The sequence below is a fragment of the Typha latifolia genome, chromosome 2, assembly GCF_019914945.1.
Source record: "Typha latifolia isolate L0001 chromosome 2, TyphaL0001v2, whole genome shotgun sequence".
Taxonomy (NCBI): Eukaryota; Viridiplantae; Streptophyta; class Magnoliopsida; order Poales; family Typhaceae; genus Typha; species Typha latifolia.
Genome location: NC_133087.1, coordinates 5542441 through 5560539, shown reverse-complemented (window position 1 = coordinate 5560539; position 18099 = coordinate 5542441). Strand labels below are relative to the sequence as shown.

Here is an 18099-nt window from a genome sequence, read left to right as displayed (position 1 = left end):
TCAATATTACTTATAATAGATATACTTATCATATCATAAGATATCTTTCTAATGGATACAAATATATAGATACAAATATTAAATCGAGGCACCCATTCTATGACAGATCTCAACTTACCCTCTATTTTTGTGCCTTTAGTAGGCCTAGTATTTCCGGCAATTGCAATGGCTTCTTTATCTCTTCATGTCCAAAAAAATAAGATTGTCTAGATCCGATGGGACCAAATCTTATCAATTTATTTCAACACTTGATCATAATACGGACGGATATTTATTTAGTGTAATATGGTATGATATGTGAGTATTTCGACACACAAATGAAAGAACAGTTATGCATGCGCGGATACATGATATACGCATAAATGCATGTATATGCTAGGTATAGCTGGTTAAAAAGAAAAATGCATTAACGAATATTTTGATTTAATAGAAAGTCAATGTATCTAACCAATTACTCCACATCAGAATAGTGCTAGTTTTTGAAAGTTACTTCGGGATCAAGAAAGGTAAAGTCAAATTAACAAATTCATTTGGGTTATTCTCTCAATTCCAATCGAATGCAACTGGATCTAGTATAGTATGAATTGGCGATCAGAACATATATGGATAGAACTTATAACGGGGTCACGAAAAACAAGTAATTTTTGCTGGGCCTGTATCCTTTTTTTAGGTTCACTAGGATTCTTACTGGTTGGAACTTCCAGTTATCTTGGTAGGAATCTGATATCCGTATTTCAATCTCAGCAAATTGTTTTTTTTCCACAAGGGATCGTGATGTCTTTTTACGGGATTGCGGGTCTATTCATTAGCTCCTATTTGTGGTCCACAATTTTGTGGAATGTAGGTAGTGGTTATGACCGATTCGATAGAAAAGAAGGAATAGTGTGCATTTTCCGTTGGGGATTTCCTGGAATAAATCGTCGCATCTTCCTTCGCTTTCTTATGAGAGATATCCAATCAATCAGAATTGAGGTTAAAGAGGGTCTTTCTCCTCGTCGTGTCCTTTATATGGAAATCAGGGGCCAAGGGGCCATTCCCTTGACTCGTACTGATGAGAATTTGACTCCACGAGAAATATATTCCCATTTTTGTTCAAAAAGATACCAAAGTGGATGATTGACTCATTCCAGACTAGAAATAATCGCAGGAAATCCTTTGATAACACGGATTCCAATTTTTCAATGATATCCCATGATCGAGACAATTGGCTGAATCTCGTGAAACCATTTCATAGAAGTTCATTGATATTTTCTTTTTATAAAGCAAATCGACTTCGATTCTTGAATGATCCACATCACTTCTGGTTCTATTGTAACAAAAGATTCCCTTTTTATGTGGAAAAGACCCGTATCCATAATTATGATCTTACATATGGACAATTCCTCAATATCTTGTTCATTCGCAACAAAATATTTTCTTTGTGCGTCGGTAAAAAAAAAACATATTTTTTTGGAGAGAGAGACTATTTCCCCAATCGAGTCACAGGTATCTAACATATTCATACCTAACGATTTTCCACAAAGTGGTGACGAAACGTATAACTTGTACAAATCTTTCCATTTTCCAATTCGATCCGATCCATTCGTTCGTAGAGCTATTTACTCGATCGCAGACATTTCCGCAACACCTCTAACGAGAGGAACAAATAGTCAATTTTGAAAGAACTTATTGTCGGCCTCTTTCGGATATGAATCTATCGATTCGAAGGGAAGAACTTGCATCGGTATCTCGGTTTCAATTCAAACATGGGTTTGATTCACACTCCATGTTCGAGAAATATTTACCATCAGGAAAGAGGAAAAAACGGAGTCTTTGTCTAAAGAAATGCGTTGAGAAACGGCGGATGTATAGAACCTTTCAACGAGATAGTGCTTTTTCAAATCTCTCAAAATGGAATCTGTTCCAAACATATATGCCATGGTTCCTTACTTGACGGGGGTGCAAATATCTAAATTTCACCCTTTTAGATACTTTTTGAGACCCATTGCCGATACTAAGTAGCAGTCCAAAATTTGTATCCATTTTTCATGATATTATCCATGGATCAGATATATCATGGTCAATTCCTCGAAGATTCTTCCACAACGGACTCGATAAGTGAGATTTCGAGTAAGTGTTTACAGAATCTTCTTCGTCCGAAGAAATGATTCATCGAAATAATGAGTCACCCGTTCCATTGATATGGACACATCCGAGATCAACAAATGCTCGGGAGTTCCTCTATTCAATCCTTTTCCTTCTTCTTGTTGCTGGATATCTCGTTCGTATACATTTTCTCTTCGTTTCCCGAGCCTCTAGTGAGTTACAGACAGAGTTAGAAAAGATAAAATCTTTGATGATTCCATCATACATGATTGAGTTGCGAAAACTTCTGGATAGGTATCCTACATGATTGAGTTGCTCTGGAACAATTAGGAGATTCTCTGGAAGAAATACGGGGTTCTGCTTCTGGTGGCAACATGCTATTGGGTGGTGGTCCCGCTTATGGGGTCAAATCAATACGTTCTAAGAAGAAATATTTGAATAGCAATCTCATCGATCTCATAAGTATCATACCAAATCCCATCAATCGAATCACTTTTTCGAGAAATACGAGACATCTAAGTCGTACAAGTAAAGGGATCTATTCATTGATAAGAAAAAGAAAAAACGTGAACGGTGATTGGATTGATGATAAAATAGAATCTCGGGTCGCGAACAGTGATTCGATTGATGACGAAGAAAGAGAATTCTTGGTTCAGTTCTCCACCTTAACGACGAGAAAAAAGGATTGATCAAATTCTATTGAGTCGACTCATAGTGATCATTTATCAAAGAATGACTCTGGTTATCAAATGATTGAACAACCGGGATCAATTTACTTACGATACTTAGTTGACATTCATAAAAAGTATCTAATGAGTTATGAGTTCAATAGATCCTGTTTAGCGAGAAAGACGGATATTCCTTGCTCATTATCAGACAATCACTTATTCACAAACCTCGTGTGGGGCTAATAGTTTTCATTTCCCATCTCATGGAAAACCCTTTTCGCTCCGCTTAGCCCTATCCCCTTCTAGGGGTATTTTAGTAATAGGTTCTATAGGAACTGGACGATCCTATTTGGTCAAATACCTAGCGACAAACTCCTATGTTCCTTTCATTACGGTATTTCCGAACAAGTTCCTGGATGACAAGCCTAAAGGTTATCTTATTGATGATATCGATATTGATGATAGTGACGATATCGATATTAATGATCGTGACGATATCGATATTGATGATAGTGACGATATTGATGATGACCTTGATACGGAGCTGCTAACTATGACGAATGTGCTAACTATGTATATGACGCCGAAAATAGACCGATTTGATATCACCCTTCAATTCGAATTAGCAAAAGCAATGTCTCCTTGCATAATATGGATTCCAAACATTCATGATCTGTATGTGAATGAGTCGAATTACTTATCCCTCGGTCTATTAGAGAACTATCTCTCCAGGGATTGTGAAAGATGTTCCACTAGAAATATTCTTGTTATTGCTTTGACTCATATTCCCCAAAAAGTGGATCCCGCTCTAATAGCTCCGAATAAATTAAATACATGCATTAAGATACGAAGGCTTCTTATTCCACAACAACGAAAGCACTTTTTCATTCTTTCATATACTAGGGGATTTCACTTGGAAAAGAAAATGTTCCATACTAACGGATTCGGGTCCCTAACCATGGGTTCCAATGCACGAGATCTTGTAGCACTTATCAATGAGGCCCTATCAATTAGTATTACACAGAAGAAATCAATTATAGAAACTAATACAATTAGATCAGCTCTTCATAGACAAACTTGGGATTTGCGATCCCGGGTAAGATCGGTTCAGGATCATGGGATCCTTTTCTATCGAGATAGGAAGGGTCATTTGTTGCACAAAATGTACTTCTAAGTAATTGCCCCATAGATCCTATATCTATCTATATGAAGAAGAAATCATGTAAGGAAGGGGATTCTTATTTGTACAAATGGTACTTCGAACTTGGAACGAGCATGAAGAAATTAACGATACTTCTTTATCTTTTGAGTTGTTCCGCTCAGGATCGGTCGCTCAAGATCTTTGGTCTTCACCCGGACCCGATGAAAAAAATTGGATCACTTCTTATGGATTCGTTGAGAATGATTCTGATCTAGTTCATGGCCTATTAGAAGTAGAAGGCGCTCGGTAGGATCCTCACGTACGAAAAAGATTGCGTCGGTTTGATAATAATCGAGTGACATTACTTCTTCGGTCCGAACCAAGGAATCGGTTAGATATGATGCAAAATGGATCTTGTTCTATCGTTGATCGAGATTTCTATATGAAAAATACGAATCGGAGTTTGAAGAAGGGGAAGGAGCCGTCGACCCGCAACAGAGATAGAGAGGCGGATTTATTCAATCACATAGTTTGGGCTCCTAGAATATGGCGCCTTTGCGGCACTCTATTTGATTGTATCGAAAGGCCCACTGAATTGGGATTTCCCTATTGGGCCGGGTCATTTCGGGGCAAGCGGATCATTTATCATAAAGAGGATGAGCTTCAAGAGAATGATTCGGAGTTCTTGCAAAGGGGAACCATGCAGTACCAGACACGAGATAGATCTTCCAAAGAACAAGGCTTTTTTCGAATAAGCCAATTCATTTGGGACCCTGCGGATCCATTCTTTTTCCTATTCAAAGATCAGCCCTTTGTCTCTGTGTTTTCACGTCGAGAATTCTTTGCAGATGAAGAGATGTCAAAGGGGCTTATTACTTCCCAAACAAATCCTCCTACATCTATATATAAACGCTGGTTCATCAAGAATACGCAAGAAAAGCACTTCGAATTGTTGATTCATCGCCAGAGATGGCTTAGAACCAATAGTTCATTATCTAATGGATCTTTCCGTTCTAATACTCTATCCGAGAGTTATCGGTATTTATCAAATCTGTTCCTATCTAACGGAACGCTATTGGATCAAATGACAAAGACATTGTTGAGAAAGAGATGGCTTTTCCCGGATGAAATGAAACATTTGATTCATGTAACAGGAGAAAGATTTCCCATTCCTTAGTCGTAAAGATATGTGGCCATGAAAAGGGAAGGGATTAAGTGGAACAGGATTGGCCGGGTGGTAGAGTCGTGGAAACACTTGTTTATTCCATATTTTGGACCTTAGCTCCATGGAACAATATGCTACTGCTGAAACGTGGAAGAATTGAAATCTTAGATCAAAACACTATGTATGGATGATATGAAGTGCCTAAACAAGAATTCTTGAACGGCGAACAACCAGAGTATTCACTACATCAAACAATTTCCATTAATGAAACCATGTAAATCCATCGGATAATCAAAAATACGCATGTCCGATGAAATGGTTGTTGCTATCGCTTCAATAACGAATCATTGGTTTAATCGAATAACTAAAGAAAATAGATAGAATAAGTAAAGAAAATAGATAGACCTTTCTCTTTCTCTTCGTCTCGGGTTGATGGATCTTCTCAATTGGAAGATCTCCCATATGGATAATACACATTCCAGTTGACCGAGCCTAATTCTAATTGTTTTGTTCCGAAGCAAAGATATCCACGGAGGCTGGTTCGTCCTATTCAGATATTCACGACCAAGAGGTACTTGGATTCTCTTTCGGATAGGCCCCGAAAAGAGAAGAAAGAAAGGCTGGAATGCCAACAGAGACGTCTGTCTATTCTCTAATTCACCCAACCCGATAGTACCCATTTTGGGAACGTCCAGTGCCAAAGTCACTGAATGGGTAAGTCGCCAATCCCTAAAACAGACTATGTAATGTACTTTATCTGTTGGGTTATGGGTACTGGTGGGTATTTTACCAGAGGTTTCTATCAATCTACCCTTGTGTGATTCCTGTTGAAAATGTAATCACATTAATCACTGTTGAAAATGGGTACTGGTGGGTTATGGGTACTGTTGAAAATCTAAGCCTTATTATTATTATTATTATTATTATTATTATTATTATTATTATTATTATTATTATTATTATTATACGATGATTCCTTTCCGAAATAGACCGACATTTTCTATATTGATAGCTCTTATGAATCATGATGACCATTTTTTTTCTTTTAAATATCAGGCTAATCTTTTGGCCTGCCTCACAGACCAGAAATCTCTCGGCCGAAACCCAAACCGGCCTAATTAGGCCCCATGGCGGCTTAGTATTTTCGGCCCAAATCCGACCCAGCCTATGGCCACCCATAGTAACAGAGTAAATAACATTGTTTAGTGAATTTGATTAGCTATAAAATTGAAGTATTAGTACTTGAATGTTACCAAATCTGAGGCCCCAACGACTTGGGCATTAATAAATTGGAGTTGGTCTACTCAGGGAGCTTCATTTTTATTTAGAAAACCTATATTTGCACATATAAAGTGTAATAAAAAAAATTAATCTTTAGCTTATAAGAACAAAGTTAAGCTTATATGCAATATTTTCACATTCACTTTAACTAAGTAGATGTCAAAAATGTATTCTAAAAAAAGAAAGAGAGAAACTTTTGCAACAACTATCTGATATCCTAAATAAGTTTGAATATTTGTTTCTATATTTGTTTTTTATATCTTAAAGTGAGTTAAAATTAACGAAAGATATTAAATGAATATTTATTTTTATAAAAGCTAGCTCTTTTTAATAGTGATAAGGTAGATTTTTTTTGTTGTAAATTTCCATGTCAACTTAAATAGTTTAAACCTTTATGTGAGTTAACTAACATTAATAAACCATATACTCGCAAAACATCCACTATGTCTATATTGCAGCACGGCTAGGGGTGAAAACGGGTAGGATTAACTCTGACCCAATTCGATTCGGATCGGATTTGGATAAAAAATTTCTATATGATTCACATACGGATATAATTTTTGAAAAAAATTCGGATACAGATTCGGATACGGGTCGAATATATTTTTCGGATTCGGATACGGATATTGGATATTCGTTTACCCGCATTTTTTTTTTAAATGATTTACGTTTTTAGTTTACTTATTTAAATAGTAAATAATAATATTGTTACTAATAATAGGTTATATATTATTTATAGAGATTAGTTTCTCTAATTTTATATATTTGACATACAAAAAAAATATTTATTGTAAAACTCTTAATAATTTTATATTAATTATATCTAAATAAAATATTATAATCATTTTAAATTCAATCAATATCCGTTTAAGATCCGATCATCTATCCGAAAATTATTCATATCTATTTAGTTAGGATATAATATCCGTATCCATATCCGGACTAAAAATATGAATTCGTTAAGTATCCGTATCCGATCCGTTTTCACCCCTAAGCACAGCTTTCAAAATAAGTACATTAATAATTATGTTCTTGAAATTTTTTATAATACCTACTTTCTTCGAACATTGTTTGATACCTTTCATGACACCACTTATCCATATGATCATATATTGATAGATAGATAGAAACTCAAGCCCGAATAAATTATTTAATATTTATTATTATTTTTTTCTTTCTTTATTAAACCGCTAAAATTATATAACACTCTACAAATATAATTGAAAGTATTTGTTCGATTAATTCTTTAATGTGCCATACTTCAAGGACCTAAATAAAATTGTTTCTTATTTTTAATATCAGTCCTAATTCTCCTTTTCTATATAGAAGGTTCATAGATAAATATATGCATTGCATAAAAACACAATTACACACTAATTAGAGAGTAATCAGTCCATTTCCATACATTATTTATTTTGAATTGCTTGACCAACAAAGTTATGAGCTATCGAATTGTTTGTCCTAAATCTTCTTGATTAGACTATTATATTCATGGATAATAAGGAAATATTTGTCAATCAATACTCCACATATTGTTATTGATCGCATTAACCATAATGATGCAGTCATTGTAAAGTACGGGCTTCTCTAATGAGAGAGTTGCTATATTTACTCAAATAGAAGTTTTTGTACAGCTTATAGTTAGAGCTTTCATTAAAGATAAAAACTCCCACACAGCCAAGATGCATCCACCTAGCAGATATAACCATCCTCGGCATCAGGCTCAATTGGACCTTGCTCCACCTGGACTTGATAGTGGGGCTGTAAGCGACTAAGATTATGATATATTTGGAACAGTGAAAATGCTATAGATTTGGGACACTACCTTCAAAGGGTATGACTTTTCATTCTCAAATGCCAAGGCATTCTTTGCTTTCCAGATTAGCCGCATGATAGTGAAGGCATTCCCATGAGGGAAGAGTTACTACAACTCATGGTGCCATTGATGGCCAGGATGAAACTAGAGTGGGTGCTACCAATGTTAGTACAATTGCCCAGGGAAATGTGCCAACGGCTGGCATTGCGCAGTGGAAGATTTGGATGGATTTGAAAAGAGGATAAAAGTTAGGTTAGGGTTGTTGGCATGAGGAAGACCAAAGGAAAATGAAGCAAGCTGATTGTTTGATGGTGTCGTCGTGTGATAGTGCGAGAAGAGTAGGAAGAAGAGATGAGAATGAGTGTGACGGAAAAGAGATGGCTAGGGTTATATATATATATATATATATATATATAGTAAGTGTTAACGGGTCAACCTGCCAACCCAACCCGTATAATTTAAACGAGTCAAATTAGGTCAAATAAGTTAGTGTTATAAGCCCGACCTAATTATTAATTGAGTTAGACAGATTGGTCTGTTTATAATCCGAAACTAATTACATTAAACCTAAACCCATTTAAAGACCAGTTATTGGGTTGAACTAATTCTTGCCACCCCTAATCCTACTTTGACTTTCACTAGTTAACTATTCTTAACCTTAGATTATAGTTTACTTAAATCAACAAGTAAAGTTACTAAACAAATTTATTAAAATACCATTGAGAAAAATATCTTGAAGAAGGTGATGTTATAAGACAAATCTGGATAATATCATATTTGTATTGATATTATTTTCTGGATCTGCATGTTGATAGGGATAATGAACTTAATTAATATATCTGCTAAATACATGCACATATAGTAGTATTTGTTTTTTAAATCCATAAGAGCTTGTGATATACAAAAAGATAACAATTAGTAAACATATATAAAATCAAGTAGAGAAGAAATTCATGTAAAAGTATATAAAATATATTTTTATATTAGTATTGTCATAACGTTTCAAAGGAAAAAAAAAAAAATATATATATATATATATATATATATATATATTATGAAATTGATTCAGATACACATCATACACTATTTGGACATGGACAAATTTAGATATGCTGATTAGAACCTATTTCCACCCCTAGTCACATTACGAATAACTCAGAGAGATAATAAGTTAATCATAAAATCACTAAAATATAAGGTATTATTTACAAATTTTTGTTGATTTTGTGCAGTGGGCCAATCGGACTTATTCAAAGGTTGGTGATTCCTATTGATACAGATAAGGTGGCGTTTAATTCGTGAATAAGAGATATTTATTCATAAATTAAATTTTTTTTTATTTATATATTTTTTGGTCAAATTTATTATAAGAAAAATTAGATGATAACTTATGTATAAAATCTTATCATAAGTAGAGTGACGTAATAAAATTGTGCACGTATTTTAAGCAAAATTTCTATTATAATTAAACGTAACATAAATTGTTATATAAACTTATTTAATATAATTATTATGTTTTACTATTAAATAATAAAATATGAGTTGAAGTTATAGATATATCTAGTTTATATTTAAAAGGTGCGAATAAAATTATTCTTAACAAATCTTACACGAGTCAAACGAGACCTAAAGGAAGACTTTCTTCTACGGCGGCCTGGGGATTAACGGTGTTGACTTCCGTCGAGGGCTTGCCGGTTACCTACTTAGCGATAGAGAGCTCGCTTTTCTTCTTGAATGTCCGCCAAGTGCAAGGTTAAAGTTAACAAAGAAAGATGTGCAAACTAATTTTCCGGGCACTGCTCATCATATTCATCCAGTTTCCCTTCGCCGTCGTGTTGCTCCCATTCTCCGCCGTCGGCCTTTGCTTGGGGATCATTGTGTAATGCGAACTTCTCTCTTTCTCTGGAAAATTTATTATACCCAAGTTTTCCTTTTTGCAGAGAGACAGAGATAAAAAGGAAGAAGAAGAAGAAGAAGAAAAGTTTAAATTTCTTCGGATAATCTCTTTGTTAAACTGGTGAATTTTTTGCTAGGGCTGCGTTCCGCTGCTTTGGGCGCAAGGGCTCGGCTGATTGTTGTATTCCAGCAGTTTGGGCGCTTATTCGATTTCCTTACACTCTGCCATGGTGTGGTACGAATAGCTCCTCTTTTCGTTAAAAATCTCATCTTTATCTTCCGTTATTAATCATCAGCTGTGTCGGTTTAGTAACAGGCGAAGCTCAAGAACTACTATAATTTCTTTCTTTCTTTCTTTTCGATTGCTTTTTTCTGTATATCTGATGAAGAGCTTGCAAATATATCCTATATATACATATATGTTGGAGTTATTGGGAAATTGGACATAATTATATCTTTCAGACAAAGATTTTTAGAATTATAATTAGGAACTTACGAGCACATGAAATGAAACAAAACTAGGGTCATAGAGTCGGAAACTGAGAGACGTGCAAACAAAGGTAAAGCCAAATCTGCAAAGAAGGCACTTCCTCTTAGGATAGTAATTAATATTCAAGGGTACAAGTATGAAGCTTATTTTTCGTCTACGGTGCTGGTCAAAACTGACTAATTTCTATAGATTATTTACGAAGTTTAGAATTGGTGGGCTATGTAATAGGGTCAGTCTTCTCTTCTTGAATACATAAGACAAATAGGCTCACAATGTCATAAGAAAGAGGCCAACTCTGTCATAGCACAATCTAGCAATTCATCCTTCTCACGTTAATGTGAGGGTTAGAAAATAGTGTTAAATATATTTTACGCCCTTCAACTATCACTCCATAATATTTTCATCTGCTTAAGAAAAAAGATGGACACATACATCCTTGGATTATTTAATTGTATCATTAACACCTCCTCAATTAGAATTTCTGTTAGAAATATTATTAAAAAAGTGACTAACTAATTAGATGGATAAAGGTGCTCTTATTTTCTCTTTTCCTATTCTCTTAGAAGTGGGTTTTGAAAGTATTAAAGAAGACCGATTATAGTTTATTTGGAAAAGTTGTAATAAAGGCTACTAAAAGTAAAACATAAAAGGATATAAAACGAAGAACGAGGTATTTTCGTCCATCAATTAAGCTAAATAAAATTTAAGATTATTTCTATTGACATTTCTAATGAAATATTGACGGAGGAGCTTAGTGATTCACTTAATATATTTTTACATAATTACCACTAAAAACTTTTAAAATATCATAATTGCCTTTGAATCATTGTGCTCTTTTAAAAATGTTATTTTGTTAGTTAAATCTAACTCACTATGGACACCTTGAGAATAAGGTGGTCGGAAATGTGGTGGATTGATGTGAACCGAGTCAGGTCGGATCGCATCATGAGGACATTGGGCTCGATGGATTGAGTCTATTTATCTTTTAATTGATTTATATTTATCTCTTATATAAGCCCCTTAAGGCAAGTCTAGTTTAGTCATGTAAGTTCAATTAAGTCATTTAAGTTTTTAAGACAAGTTTAATTAAGTTATATAAGCTTATAAGGCAAGTCCTAATTTGAGTCATATAAACCGTTAGGGCTAGTCCGAGTAGGATTCATTATACCCGACCTCTTTATATAGATGGGTTGGGTTTCTTTTTGTTTATTAATACAAGCATCCAAGTATTGAGAAATTAATTTAGTCTTGAGTTTATCTTACGAGTAAGAGTAAGATAATCTAGAAGTAGAAGTAAGTTAATTAGAGTCGTTTATTTTCCTCTGAGGAGATATAATTTAGAGTCATAATTCTACCTCCAAACCCTAGCCACCATTACTTCCACGAGCCACTATACCTTACGGTTATTCGCCCCTCTTTGACAACCATCACAACATTAGATAATTATCAATCTGTTCAATTCTCACCTTTTTTCACTGTTTTATTTATATCTTTTTATCCCAATCTTCGATTTACGTGAAACTAAAACTATTAGAACCCTAACGTTCGAAGCTACCATTATATAAATTTTCATAATTTTCTTACGTTTAAATCGGTTCAGATCTGGTTCGTAACATTTAAAAGGATATATAGGCCTACTTTTTGTTTGAAAGGGTGAACGTGATACACAGAATTTTGGATGGTCCTCAATATATATATATATATATATATATATATATATATATATAACAAAAAGGAAAGAAGAAAAATCAACTGACGGAAGTGAATGCCTTCTTATTACCCTTGACATAGCACTAGCCACAATTCTTCTTCCATCAGCACTCCACACTCTGCTATCTCCTCCGGGCGATGAAGGAAGAAGGCCAACGCTCGATTTCTACGGTAGCTAGCTTCTGCTAGTATGTCATTTCTTTTCCTCTCTTCTTGCTTGAGAGTATTTAAGTTATACCACCCTATAGTTCAATCACCGGTGTATGTGTATGATCATCCCTAATATAAACAAACAACCAATTCAATTTGCCAAAGGTCACAAGAGGTTTGCATCATTGCTGTATATCTTCAACAAGATGCCTTTTTTTTTCTAAGAATTAATGTTAAAAGACTATTGTTCTTCTACAGTGAGCCCTTGTAACAATGAGAAATCAAAGGAGGTGCAGCATACTAATCCTCAAGTTCCAGCTCCAGTTGCAGTTCCTCAAGTAAATCCACCATTTGTGGTTTATATTGTCACAGATTCTGGTTCCAGTTCTCAAACTAGATCAGTTCCCTCTCTGCCAGCAGTGGCTTCTAGTAGCCCATATTCTGGGTTTGTTTCAGAAATTGCTAGAGGGAATTTGCCAATTGAATCTCGCATCTCGGACGCAGTTTCCTTTGGCAAGATCTGCTTCTCTTATGAAGAGTTAGCGGCAGCGACAAATGACTTCTCAGCTGTAAATATAATAGGTAAAGGTGGTTATGGATTGGTGTACAAAGGTATGCTAGCGAGTGGCAAAGAAGTTGCAGTTAAGAAGTTGAAAGACGAGAGTAGATCTGGTGATGACAACTTTCAGGCAGAGATCGATATCATTAGTCATGTGCATCATAAGCACCTTGTGTCACTGATTGGATATTGTATCAGTAACAACCAAAAAAGATTGCTCGTATACGAGTATGTTTCAAACAACACCCTGGAGTTCCACCTGCACAGTAAGCCTATCATCTGACATCTCAATTTATAACCAATTATTTCTTGCAAAGACTAAAACAGTCATGATGCTCGGCTAATGAATTTTGCAATATCTTATATGCATATTGCTCTGGAATCATTCAATTGCACATATATGTGCTCCTTTAAAGCAGAGGAGCATACACGTAGATATAAGTTTAGAGGGATATGCACCTAAATAAGGGTCTTAACTCTTAAGAATGGATAAAACCCTCTATTATGCAGCAAATAAATGTGGGGAAATATACATGACATTTAGTTCATTTTAAAATTTATAACTAATATATATGTAATCTAATGTAGAATGATAACTTGACATATCACTTTATATTGAGATGTTCTGTGATTATCTGTTTTTTGTAGGGAATGGCAAATCTGCCATGAATTGGCCTAATAGATATAAAGTTTCTTTGGGTTCTGCAAAAGGGCTTGCCTATTTGCATGAGGACTGTGAGTTTCTTACTATCAACTTCAATTTTTCATTTATCAATATTATACAACTATATTATGTACATTCATAAGTGAGGATTATGTATGCTTTAACTGTTCTTTGCTTTTATTCGTAGGTCAACCTAAAATCATCCATCGTGATATTAAGTCAGCCAATATACTACTAAATGATTCATTTGAGGCAAAGGTACAAACAACTATCTCTATATTGCTTTGTTTTTTCCATTTTGTTATCTGTTGGAATCTATCACTCGGAAATTTATAAGAAAAGGATCAGTTGAGATTTCTCAGGTTGTAATTCAAATAACAAGAAACAAGACAAGTTTTACAAAGAACATCTGAGTAAAATGAAAAGATGAGAGGACAACACTTTATGTGGTCTCTTAACAGCCTATATCCAAAGTAAGATATGTCTATTATTATACAAAAGTTACTCATCATCTTATAAAAGCTGTAGAAATAAAGAGCTCATGAACTCTTTCACCAAGACGTGGTCGTCTTTGATTCTCATTAGGAAAACTTATGAGAGATTGGACAACAGAAAACATGAGATTATCAAAGATAGGGTTGCAGCTAAGAATCTATCAAGATGAGAACCAAGAAGAATTGGTGGTAGGGAAAACATTCAAAAAATTAAGACTTACCAGCCGTGTGAGCAACCAATGCAATATAATTGATAATCAGAAGCGTGATTAGCAGTTTGCATAGGAAACCAAGTAGGTAGGACGTGCTAAGAAATGAATGAAATTTAATTACTATAGGAAACACGATTACTAGTAAAAATAATTGTGGCCAAAGGACTATAACCAAGGATGTCTATTTTTTAAAATAAAGATTCAATTGTTCAGGGCCCTAAAAATAATTATTTTCTATTTCTAGAAAGAATTGTTTACCAAATAACTTTCTGTAAAGAAGTTGGAATTTGATTCCATTTGTTCCTGCTTGATTAGCATAACTTAATATAGGGTTCCGTAAGTTTTGTCACAAGTTTATATTTTAGAAAAATCTGTCCCTTTCTCTATTTATGGTTAGATTCCTAGTTTTCTATGCAAATACTTTTGCAATCTTCTTGTCAGACTAGTTCCTTTATTTTCCAATAACATTGAGACTTTTCCTTTCCTTTCCAACCTTTGAGTTTTGAGTGCTTATTTGTTGATCCCTTTTGTACAGTGACAACAAACTAAATAAAGACACTCTATCATATTCTGTGAATTAACGGATTTGAAAATATAGTTCACGCTTCTCTTTATCAGTTGATAACAAAGCATGTGAGTGATCTTGCATCACCTACCTGCAGTTTGATATCAACTGGACAATCGCATCCCTATCCAGAAATCACATTTTGAAGTCAATATATGATATTTGACTTGGATTCTCTTTGATTTGGAGTTCAAGTTTGAGAACAGAACTACTTGCATATCAGGAGGAGAAAACACAACTATTGGTAATAAGAATACAAAATATATTGACATAACATGGAAGCATTACTCGAAGAGTAGCTTCCAAGAGAGGGACTGCTTTGGTTGCCCCTTGACAAAGACAGACTGAAGGGTGCAAGAAAAGTCCAAAAAAAATCAAGTATGAGTTTTTTGGGATTATTAAGGACAAAGAAGAGAAAGGCATTCCACCTGACCTGCCACATCACATGAAGACATTGTATAATCAATGCACAAAATACTGTTCTTTGAGCCTTATGCTAGATGAGAACCTATTTAAGTATTAAATGCTAGCAACCGATAGATGATTCATTGATGGAGTCTGGACAGCTACTGATTGAAACATGTACTGTATAATAGAAGGTCAGAGAAACATGATGAGCAATGATCAAGTACTTTTAGATTGATTCAGGCAGTTATTATCTAATAAAGAAAAGTGATTCAATGAAGATAAGAGGAATTAAGATTCCCCCTTACTTCAATTTCTGCTGTATCTTATAAAGCACGGATACGACACGATACAGACATGGCGATACGGCAAATTTTTAAAAAATAGGACACGGACACATCATAGGACACGGCGAAATAAATAAATGAATAATGTATAATTATTGATACATCTAAAATAAAAGTTTGCAATCTAATAATGTAAAATACACTTCTTGACCTGTGTTACCTGTACCCTATGTCATACTTGAAGCAAGGTGAGGTTGATAAAATGTAATAACATGCCAAACCAAGAAGGATCCAAGCATACTTGTACCACATTTGGTTTGGTTGGTAGATGGTTACAATGTTACATTGTTTGACTCATCCTATCTCTTACTATCTTTAACCAATTATGCAATTTTGCCATTATAATATAATAGTAACAATTTCTGTATGATGCTATTAATAAGTACTTTAAGATTTATGCAATGTTTTACATGATTTACATTTTGGAAGTTGTATCTAGGTTGCAGATTTTGGGATTTCAAAGTTTTTTCTCGAGGACGAGACCCATATTTCAACTCGTGTAATAGGAACTTTCGGGTAGGTGTGATACTCATTGGTACTAGATTTCACTATATGCAAGTATTGGACTGCATAATGTTAAACCACTTACTAGAGGAGAAGGCAATAAGTGAAAATAAAGAATTTCCACCATATCAGAATGAGAATAAAGAAATATCAATAGGGCAACAAATTTGCAGTTGTGTTCATGCATTGCTTCAATAATTACAGGTATCTTGCTCCAGAATATGCTTCTACTGGACAGCTGACGGAGAAATCTGATGTTTACTCCTTTGGAGTAATGCTTCTAGAGCTTGTCACTGGAAGAAAGCCTATTTTACAACCAAGTACATCAGCTGGCATTACTATGCCTCAAGGCTTGGTTGACTGGGTTAGTGTCACTTCCTATTTCATTTTACCATGGCTTCAACTTGTTGCCTTTGACGCATAAGTTTGCCAACTTTTTCAGGCAAGGCCTTTGCTTGCAGAAGCACTGGAACATGACAAATATGATGCCCTCATTGATCCGCGTTTAAAAGAAAATTATGATCCTATTCAGATGAAGCGAATGATTGTTTGTGCTGCTGCTTCTGTGCGACAGTCAGCAAGATGGCGGCCACAAATGAGCCAAGTACTTTGCATAGCAGTTTCTTTTTCTTTCACGTTTATGTTGACCATCTAAAAATGAAGACTAGGCCCTTTTGGTTCCAACCAACTCCTTTTGGGACATGCAATTGTAGAAAACCTGCCCACCTAACTGTAGTCCTTTGAAATTCCATGTCTATCTGCATGTGAAGCAAGAAACACAAACATCTAGTAAAGCCTAATGAAACCATTCTATCCCTTCTTTTGCAGCTGTTCAATTACCTGTGCTGCAATGTTAACTCAATGACCTTAATCTTGATGCAGATAGTCCTGGCTTTAGAAGGGCATCTACCTCTCGATAATCTCAGCGGGGAATTTCAATCAGGTCAAAGCACACTACATGCAGACATGGTATCGATACAAACACAATCAACTTCATGATTATACTGGAAGACATCTTGCGGTTGATAGCGCATGTTGAAAAAAGTTAGTATTGAGAATGGAGTATTGTTTGCCATTTGCATCTGTTAGGAATCCTCTTATATATCAAGAAAAAATTAAGTGTATAAAGTCCAAAATGGCAGTAGATAGTTGATAGAGAAGTTGGAAATTTGTGTATAGTGTATGCTGATAATGTGGGCCTTTTAGGTCTTGTTTGGTTTGAGGCCAAGTCCCGAACTAGATTAGTTGGTTTTATCTCTAAGAGTGAATTTGAAGAGGGAATTCCTGAACAGTTTAGAGGGGCCCTGAATTCAAAGCAAACTAGGCCTTAACTGATACCTCTGTATATGTACCCTATTCTTGTATAAGAAAATTTTTATGTAAGTGATATCTTGTAATACATACTCTTTAATCTGAAGAGATACTTCGTTCCCTATATCTGCCAAGGGTTGCTTTACAAGTCCATTTTACCAACCCAACGTAGTGAGCCTTTTTTTTCCTTCATTTTTTTTGTAAGGGTCCTCATTTCTACTTATTTCTTTGGTCCTATTCACATCATTTGTTTGAAGTTCTGCTCTGTTTAACGTTTCGCATTTTGGTCCTATCTTAACCAAAACTATTTTTGAAACTAATATCCAACTAAAATAACTCTAAAGACATTTTTATTTGAAAGTACATTTGGATTTTGAGTTAGATTTGACTTGAATTCAACTTGTATTTAATCCAATATTAACTCCATTACTTATGTGCTATTTGATTTTATATAATGCACCGAACATTATTTATTAAAAGAAGTCTAAAATTGGCACAATGAAACCAGAACTTAAACAGATCAAAATGTCTCATTTTTCATGGGAGCTGAAATCGAAACCAAAACTTTACACCTGATTCACATCCAAATCCACTGAAATGCCCACGGTCATGTCGTTTCTGCACATTGACATTAAT

General features: G+C 34.7%; 1 protein-coding gene across 1 annotated transcript; it reads left to right on the top strand.

The window, feature by feature from the left end:
* The first annotated feature begins 9780 nt into the window (after window positions 1-9780).
* LOC140780906 (proline-rich receptor-like protein kinase PERK4) lies at window positions 9781-17587 on the top strand. The gene is made up of 9 exons (XM_073126612.1): window positions 9781-10035; window positions 10190-10287; window positions 12661-13227; window positions 13610-13696; window positions 13813-13883; window positions 16088-16164; window positions 16357-16516; window positions 16595-16756; window positions 17035-17587. The coding sequence occupies exons 1-9, from the start codon at window positions 9929-9931 to the stop codon at window positions 17149-17151; spliced, it is 1446 nt and encodes a 481-aa protein (XP_072982713.1). The 5' UTR covers window positions 9781-9928; the 3' UTR covers window positions 17152-17587.
* Window positions 17588-18099: the final 512 nt, after the last annotated feature.

Bases quoted from the DNA above. Each gene is read 5' to 3' on its own strand.
- LOC140780906 (XM_073126612.1), top strand. From the start codon at position 9,929: ATGTGCAAACTAATTTTCCGGGCACTGCTCATCATATTCATCCAGTTT. The intron at 10,036-10,189 runs GTAATGCGAACT...ATTTTTTGCTAG, and splicing joins CTTTGCTTGGGGATCATTGT to GGCTGCGTTCCGCTGCTTTG. The intron at 13,228-13,609 runs GTAAGCCTATCA...TGTTTTTTGTAG, and splicing joins CCTGGAGTTCCACCTGCACA to GGAATGGCAAATCTGCCATG.